The 9,365-nt window shown below is 36.5% G+C and overlaps 1 protein-coding gene across 1 annotated transcript; it reads right to left on the reverse strand.

Moving 5' to 3' along the window:
• Positions 1 to 2,881: 2,881 nt before the first annotated feature.
• LOC107863766 (C2 domain-containing protein At1g53590) lies at positions 2,882 to 9,061 on the reverse strand (the record flags this gene model as incomplete). The annotated part of the gene is given in 12 exon segments (XM_016709898.2): positions 2,882 to 4,065; positions 4,280 to 4,403; positions 5,021 to 5,210; positions 5,281 to 5,376; positions 5,727 to 5,775; positions 6,059 to 6,100; positions 6,195 to 6,347; positions 7,222 to 7,353; positions 7,455 to 7,550; positions 8,078 to 8,221; positions 8,772 to 8,846; positions 8,941 to 9,061. Coding segments are annotated over 12 exon segments (2,149 nt in total), but the record flags the coding sequence as incomplete, so codon positions are not given.
• Positions 9,062 to 9,365: the final 304 nt, after the last annotated feature.

Consider the following 9,365-nt stretch of genomic DNA (forward strand, 5'->3'; position numbering starts at 1 on the left):
TTTGGTGGCTTAGCTTATGTCTATGTCCTTTGGTGGTGGTCTTGGAGGATTGATCGTTAGATGTAAAGATTCGGTGGCAATGGTGGTGGAGGTGTCTTGGTCATACTCACTTGAGGAAACATGGAGTTGAGGAGTAGAAACACGAGAGCTCCTTCGACTCTCCAAATGAGCCAACTTCTCACCAAACGTTGTCACCTGCGCTTGCATTTTTACCATGCTTCGGTTGAGGGTTTCAATCCTGGCCAAGATAGCACTAATAACATTGTTATCCATTGTAGCCAAGAAGTTACCTACAAAACACCAAACAAGTTAGATATATAAGAAAGGTCCTCACATTCTATCTTTATTTTTTTATTTTTTTGTCTCTCGGATTTCTCTCTCTTGATCTCACAAGTGTGGTAAGTTTGCTTGTACTCCATGAGGTGTTGAGATGTGGACCAAGTATTACAACGACTCAAAAAGAATAAGACACACAAAGGAACATATACACGAAGAACGGTTTCAAAACTAACTTACAATCTAGTACTAGCTTGTAAGTTAGTATTGAAATCAACAAACGAAACTAAAGAAACAACAAAATAAAACTAAAAGATCAAAATTTGAGCCAAAATTGTTGCTTGAACAGTAAAAATAATGACATGGCAACCCACTATTGGTCACGGCTTTGGAAAATTTTATTCACCAATTTGAAGTCTTGATCACTTTACAATTTGAAATGGTGAAATTTGGTTAATGGAGGGAAACTACAAGTCTTGAACTCTCTTTCAAATTCAAATTCAAAAAGGTGAGACTTGACTTGTACTTATTCCTCAAAACAGGGTTATTGAGATATGGAAAAGTAGGTGAGATGTGATTGACAAGTCTTTGGTGGTTGTAAGTCTTTAAAGATTTAACAAGTACTACACCTTGTCTTTCACCTTTTTTTGGATCTAAAGTTCACTTTAATGTTAACAAGGTAAGGAATATAGTGAAGAACTTCAAGAATACAACAATCACAACAAGAATAACCAACAACAATCTCCAAGAACAACAACAATTTCACAACAACAAGGCCAACAACAAAATCACCAACAAACAGTCAAGGCTCTTTAGTGTTGTATTTCAGTTTTAACAAGGTGTGAAGGTTGTGATGAACAACAAGAACACAACTACAACCTTTCAAGATCTACAACAACACCAACCAACGTTCAACCAAGTCAAAACAAAGGTCACCACATGGCCACTTTTGATTCACAACAACAACATTAGCAACATAAGCTCAAGTATAGATCTAGACTCAAAGGTGTTAGTGAAGAACAATACTAACACTAGAAACAACAAGACAAGTAAAGACACCTACATCTAGACACACAACATTCGTCCAAGACAACAACAATCAAGAATAACAAGTTCTCGGTCAAGAACAACAAGAACACTTTTTTTTTCAACTCTCAAGCCCAAGATTGATCTTGTTTGAACAAAATCAAAGATGGCTCTGATACCAAATGATACGATAAAAACTTGAAACACACAAGAAACGGCACAAAAGAGCCCACTAGACAAGCGAAACACAAGAGCCCAACAACATACAAGTCTCGGCTAAATAACAAGACAAGAACAACGAGAATATGGCAAGAATAGCAAGGAGTTTAGGCACCAAATCAGCCAACAACCAAACTATAATAACAACAATAGGACAAACAACAACCACAGGATGCCTCACACGGCTTACACTAAAACAATATAAACTACAAACAGTTACAACAAAATAAGATAGATAGATAGATAGACAAAGGGTTGGTATAATCTTAAGAACCCAAGAATATGGTAACTCTTGGACCCTTAACACTACACACAACAATTCACCTATCTCTTACAAAGACACAAGAGAGGAGTCCATCACTCAAGCACCAATGTTTCCAAGCAATACACAATCACTAGTGATTCCGAGCATACGCAATCACTAGTGATTCCACACTAGCTCTTGACCTAATTTCAATTTTGATGCATCCAAAGGGAGAGGACTTGTGTTCTTATGACTTACAGCATTATCAAAATCTAACTAAAGAAATCCTAACATGTTCCTTATATAGCTATTACAAAATGGAAGACAAAATATCCATAATACCCCTCAAGGGTGAGGCGCCCATCAAGTGTAAAAAGTGGACTGATTTTGGTGTGTTTTGGCTATCTTTTACACTTCAATTGCACACACCAAATCTCGGATCCAACACGCACTCCCCTAAGTCCATATCCGTGATTATTCTTTTATCAAATGGAAAATAAGGGGGGAGGGGGAGGGGGTGCAGAAACAAAAATATTGAAATACTAGACATGTTAATATCATTGTCAGAAAAAACATCAAGGGTATTTTTGGAGGTCAGCGTTTAGGTATTTTTGGAGGTCAGCGTTTGCAACAGACAGGAACCTTAGCATGACCCGTAAAACTGTTGTCATATAATCACAATATCCCGTATTCGAGTAGCCTCTTATATAAATGTATAGTAATACTAGACTGCATATAATAAATCCTTATAGTCAGTTCCTTCTCCGAACCCCACACACAACACGAGCCTAATCCGCCGGTGTCCTTTAACCAGATCTTGTTTATTAGATATCTAAGTTGATAAACAGTTCAAATAACGTGTACATATGCTACTACTTTGGCAACCTTTTGTTGCCTAAATTATAAGATTATTATCCCACGTGTAAGAAGTGCGTAGCTGTCTTCAGGGATATACCAAATCGATCTTTGATATGGATCTGCAACTTCATTTATCATAGTAAATTGAATCTCGAGTTTTATTGAACTGATTCAGAGATGGATGTTCCACTCCTGCTAATGACATGAACATCTGCTCAATGCATCATTCAGAAATGTTATTAACTAATAATGATGATATTATTTCAATGTGCATGCACATTGTATAATCTCACATTTTGTCATGGATATTATTAGTCTTACATGTATATTTTTACAAGAACAACCATTTTTCAAATTACTGAAAGTGCAGCCATTGTTTACTGAAAGAGAACCTACATCTACAAACACAAGCAAAAATGAAAACTATTACATGAAATACCAGAATGTACAAGTGAAATTGTATAACAGTAACCTACTTGAGGAAAATGTACAACAAACATATTCATTATTCCATCTCAAGGGTTTGAAACTTTTGGACTTGCTGAATTCATAGCTTTATCATGAACTTTTTCCTCATCAGTAGTTTTCATGCTTCCCTTATCATCTACCACTTCACTAGTCTTCACTGTGTTGCCATTGGAATTCTCAACGCCAGTGCTGGCTATGAGATGGCCGCTAACTGAACGGCCAACAGGTGAGCCGATTAATAGAGCACACTCGTCCTCAGAAGAATCAGATTCCACAGAGAGATCTCGCTCTGACGCTGTTGACTCTAACTCACCTTTAGATTTTCGTGATGACTTCCGGGATACTGCATGTTTCAGAATATTCTTCGCCTTGTCTCTGACTCTACCCTTTTTGGCGCTACTACCTTGACCATTTACCTCAGGAGTCTCTTTACCATCTTCCCAAGGAGTTGTTTCTACTGAATCATCCATTATAAGCTTCACTCCGATCCCCTTTGCATTCACTGCCTTTAGATTAGTATGCAGAGATGGAACCTCTCCAAGGTTTCCAGACTTGTCCTCACTTTTCTCTCTTTTGTGGAAAATGGAGCCGATCTTATGCATACCCCTGTTGATTAGATTCGACTTCTTAGATCCATTGCTTTCGTCAGAGTCATCACCCCGAAAAGATCCTCCCGCTCTCGACTTAAAACTTCCCGTGGAATCAGCTTCAGAGCCAAGAACTTCTCCATCAATAACCCGACTCTTTCCTTTTCTCGGTTCCCACACTTGTGGTACTTCACTGCCTGGGTGGTGTACCCACATACCAGTCTCCTGCTGCCCTTCTATGTTAATTGGTTCATATTTATCTGCAACTTTTGATGATTGCTTATCCAACTCAGTGGATAAGGAGCCTCCTTCGGCTGTATCCATCTCATCAGAATTGCTGTCTTGTTTGTTGTCCATATTTGCTATCTTGTATGACTGCTCTGGACCCTGAAAATACTTGTAAATCTTCAATCATCTAATACTTTGGTTAGTAAAATATATGGCCTAACTTTGTCTCTAGGAATAATTAATTCAATGGCATCAACTGGAAACAGAAGTTAAAGCATTTCCAGGTGCAAATAACAGTGATCTAATGAAAAGTGTTGGCTCCACAACAGTCGAAGTACTTGTTTACCGCAACTTGCAGGAAAGAAGTATGTACCTTTTCGCTACCTTCAACTACAGTTATGGCAAGACGTAATCTCCCCATTTTAACATTACGAAGAGACAACCATATATCATGCCTCTGGCCATCCCTATAATCACAGATGTTCATGGAATGATCTCTGCGTAAAAGAAACATGTTGACTTAATAAAGCCCCACATAAAAGCATTTGCATTTATTAAGGCACATTTAGCATAACATTCAAGATAGAGAAGATGCCAATGGGATTTTTCAAAAGGAAAAAAAGAAAGAAAAAAAACATAGTAGCAAAATAGCTCATGCACCAAAAGAATTTTTTATCCTTCCAGCAATCAGCGACCAGCGAAAATCCTACTTCATCCTCAAAGTTCAAATACAAGAAAACAAAAGATATGAACAGGGCGGTAAAAACATGTCTCTATTGGTCCAAGTCATCATAATTACTAGATAGGAATATGATGTTACGACTAGCTTAGCTGGAGATCGCGGAAGCATACAGATAAGCATGTAGAAGCTGGGCACAAGATTATTGTGAAAGAAGGAACTAACAGCAAGAGATAATTCACAGAGAATATTAGAAACCACTTAGTAACAGAAATTCCTCCGCATAACCCAAGCTCTACATGGTCGGGGGTTAACAGCTCACTCCTAGTATATCCTTTTTTCTCTTTTTTGGGATGACGGTGGTGTCGGAGCCATAGTATATCCTACTTAATAGCTATGTTCCTGCAGTAAATGTCGAAAGAGAACAGGACAGACCCCAATGAATCATCCTGAGAAAAATGGTCTTTGTCACGAACGTCTACATTGAGCATATTGTTGGGAGACTCCCATGAACAGATTGGAATCTTGAACTCCTCTTGCCACTGTGGAGCTAATGTCTTCTTCTGAGTCCTAGTCTTGAATCTGAAGGGCCCTAGATGCCCCTTAACGTATGGATCAGACAATCCTGCAAATGATCTCCAGGTATTTAGCATGTCCTAATTAGATTGATTACAGTAAGATGCTTTTCAACTAACCATTTAAATCTGTTGGTTTCAGGTTTTCTGCTTCAAGAACTTCCAAAATAACATGGCCAATGGGCTCCTTGGCATCTACAGAGAACCAGCTTTCGTCTTGAAAAGAAAACAAATAATACAGAATTAAGTAGCAGAAATTGAAATTTATCCCAAACTGATACCAACCAACTCACATTCCATTACATTTCCATCCAAACAAGTTATGAACAAATCACTAATTAATCACTGTTAGTATAGACAACGTGAATGATGAGGTTCTAGAAATTCTCACCATGAAAATTTGAAGTCCCGATTCTGTAAATAACTCCACATACAAAATGATTTAAATTTCCCTTATGTGTTGTGGTTTAGTACATCATTCACACTAATCCATTATTGATTTAATCCTGATATACTTGAGCAGCGAGCAAACAGAAGCTAGAGAGACAGATTAGAGTGACTATTACCTGGTTGGGGTGAGACAAATTTCTGCATATCAACTACCAGCATGTTAGGCTGCAAAATGTTATGAAGACTTTAGTCTAAATGCTCTTTATGAGGAATTATTTAGGACTTATGGTAACCACAGTACCAGTTTGTAAACTATGCACACCATTTAAGCAAGTGAAAGAGAAGGTCAATATTGATACCCAAAAATGTTTGAATGTAAAACACTTCACTTGATATAGATAATATTAAGGTTAAAATAATGCTTATATTTCAAGCATGACAGAGGAATAAAGTTAAGACGACAAAGGGCAGTATGAAAGATGGACACCCAAATGGAATGGAACCCCACCTCAACAAGTGTCTGCTCAAATGCAACAGAAAGAAGATTATCCTGAAAAGAATAGCAAAACAAATTTAGAGAAAGTGCACAAGTCACAACTGCCAAGTCATTTACCCAGATACAAAGCAAGACTAATTTAACTAACCAGCCATCCAGCAACTCCAGGAAGTTCCGTCACGTCAATCCCATGTGTAAAAATTGGCTTTACAGTCATCTGAAAGTACGGAGGCTCAGCAAAGCACACCCGCAAACGACCGAGAAATGGCCACTTTCTTAGGAACTTGACACCAACCAAGACCTACATGGAAAAAACGTTAGCCTCAAAGAAATCTATTTTGCAATAGCTACGACCAAAATATGGCCATCCATCAGATCAATGAAAAATCATCACATTGAGAATTAAAAAAGAAAAATTAGCACAGCTCTAAATATTTCAACCTCACATTGGCTAAACCATCAGTGGCAGGCAATTTTATGAAATTGCCATAAGAGGATTATTATACAACTTCATGAATAGAACAAGAATGTTATGAATCTGTGATTCTTTTACTAGCCATAACACCAAACAACATTGATGAACTGGAAAATGCTCATGTCATGCTAAGCATCTGGGAAAACTTGCTTACCAATAATATAAAGAATCATGGTACATATAGTGAGATTCTGTCGGCACAGTTTCCTGAAACTAGCCGTTAATTTTTAATAAATGCCTTGTCACTGCTTGATAATGCTATCATGCAATCTATATTTACTAAATCAACTCATCTGAGATACTGATGTCTAGAGTCTAGAATTTTTCATCATCAAAATGTTTCTTTAGGCCCCTGCAAAGAATCCTCATACAAAGCCTTTCTAACAAGAGGCAACATCACCATCTGACCTCTCTGTCCTTAACTGGAGAGAAAGAACATAGAGGGACGTTACACAAGTTGCACAAGTCCTAAAACTTTAATAGCCTTTGAATTAACTTTTTAGCTAAGTGTTGCCTAAAGGAAGTAAGATTTGCAAAACACTTGTATCGCAAGTAAAAGACAGTCATGCAAAATCCAGGTAACATCTAGTTGAGGTTTTAAATGACCTGACAAATATTTTAGAACTAATGAATCCAATAATATACACTGATACTCCTAATCTGCCCCTCTCACATCTATCAGTTGGCAATAGTTATTTACCTTTCCCTCAACATGCATTCCCAACAGATGCAGCTTTGTCACCATCCCAAAGCCCAACCTCTTCCTAAGCTTTGCAGCAAGAATAGCACTCATGTCATCTGCAGAACGAAAATTCATCCCAAGCTCCAATACCTGCACTCAATATACCAATACTAAATCTTAGCAAATAAGCGCAAACTGTGCAGAAACTTACTGAAGGAATAGAACAACTTTCTTAAGTCAGGATTACATACAAGGTGATCATCTCCTGTAGATTCACGAAGAACCCTCATTTCCGTGAACATAGGAGGGCTTCTCCCTAAGTAGAGATGCTGCACTGCAATATCTTTCTGTAGGTAAACAGAAAAGCGTCCTAGTAACTCATCTTGCAGAACAAATTAATCCACATACTGAAGTTACAAAATTGCTGATTATTCTACAACGATTAACTACTAATGTACTTCACAAAGAAGCCAGCAATTAAACCTAAAACGCAAACAAACACAAATTCCTTAGTTGAATCGGTCAAGAATCAAGATCTAATATGTTCATCAAAGTGCTTCTCTGATTGCTCAAGACATCTCTTTTCAATCGAGGAACAAAGCAAGATCATTCCATTTCATTTTTAGTAAAATATTGAAGGATATTCCATTAGTAATGAAAAAAGGGGTGGAGGGAATCCGTACATGTTTTACAAGTCAATGAGACGGTGCAGAATTAGCTAGAACTGAATGCAGAAAGCATGGAAAAACATCTCATAATGTATTTAACCAGAAAATAGATAATGCTCCTGCAGAAGTACATAAAAACTGAGCAAAAAAAAGCAAAACCAAAGCCGTTTAACATCTAAATAATAATTTGTACAAAGAATCCTCACCACAGTCCAAGGTTTGTATTTCTGCATAAACCATGGAATGATAGGAAGGAGAATTTTCTGAGAAACGATATCCTCCATACAAACAGGCCAGATCTTTTCAAGTGCATGATTTAACCACCTCACTGTTTCAGAATCAGAAAGCACCTGAAAAAAGTCCCAAAAAATTAAACACACGCCCCCCAAAAAAAAGGTTTGGCTCAAATACCATATCTACAGTAAAGAATCTATCACAATTTTTGCATAAAGAATCATACTACTAAAGAAAATCAACACTCTGGGACCCTTCAACAACGTGTAAAGAATCAAAAGATTTTCACTAGTAAAGACAAAAAGTTAATCATTTATCTGCAACTTTTTGAATCTCTTGGAATATAATCTTGTATGGCTCTACTCAAAACCAATAACTATGAAAAATCCGTACTCCCATTGTCCCAATTTATGTGGCACAGTTTGCATTTCGAAAGTCAAACAGTTTAGTTTTGACCGTAAATTCGGGCATAAAATCAATTGCATATTTAGAAACTATTTGAAGAGTAGCATAAATCACAATAATTAATAATTCAATAAGATTTAAAAGATAGATGAAAAATTACAATCAAAGAAAGAATTGTTTGATTCTCGAAATTAAAAGGTGTAATAACTTTCTGATTAAAAACGAAAATCATGTCATTAATTAGTTCTACCAATTACTTACACGTCGTTGATTTGACTGTCTTTTTTCCTCAAACTGCAGTTTCTTCTTCAATCTTGTCACATACTGCTCATGAACCTTCAAAAAAATTCAAAAACAAAAGCCTAAATTAAATTAAACTGTAAAATTAACCTCATACGACCACAAAAAAAAGAAATCATGTAATACGTACCAGATAAAGATAGATTAGGGAGATGAAATAAGCCAAAGGGTGACCATAATTGAATGAATTAAGAAACCATAGAAACATTAACACAATGGCCACATGATGTATCATTGTAACCTCCGTTATACTAATTCAGATGAATGTTTGGATGTATTGGATATTGATGCAACTAAAGTAATTATCACAAACATATTAAGGTTGAACAAATTTATATCTCGAAAAGGGTGTTAAAATCTGTGATGAAGGATTACACGATTCGAGAGAAGTTTCAATCACGATTTGTTAGATGAAGTAAAACCTGGTAAGTTTGTCATGTATGTAAAATCTGTTATTTCCTTGTTAAATTTTATTACAGCATATGAATTTAAAAAATACATATAGATTATTTTTTTTTGTACATATTGTAAATTACATTACATCATTTTTTTTTT

The sequence above is a fragment of the Capsicum annuum genome, chromosome 3 (assembly GCF_002878395.1).
Source record: "Capsicum annuum cultivar UCD-10X-F1 chromosome 3, UCD10Xv1.1, whole genome shotgun sequence".
In the NCBI taxonomy this organism is placed as follows: Eukaryota; Viridiplantae; Streptophyta; class Magnoliopsida; order Solanales; family Solanaceae; genus Capsicum; species Capsicum annuum.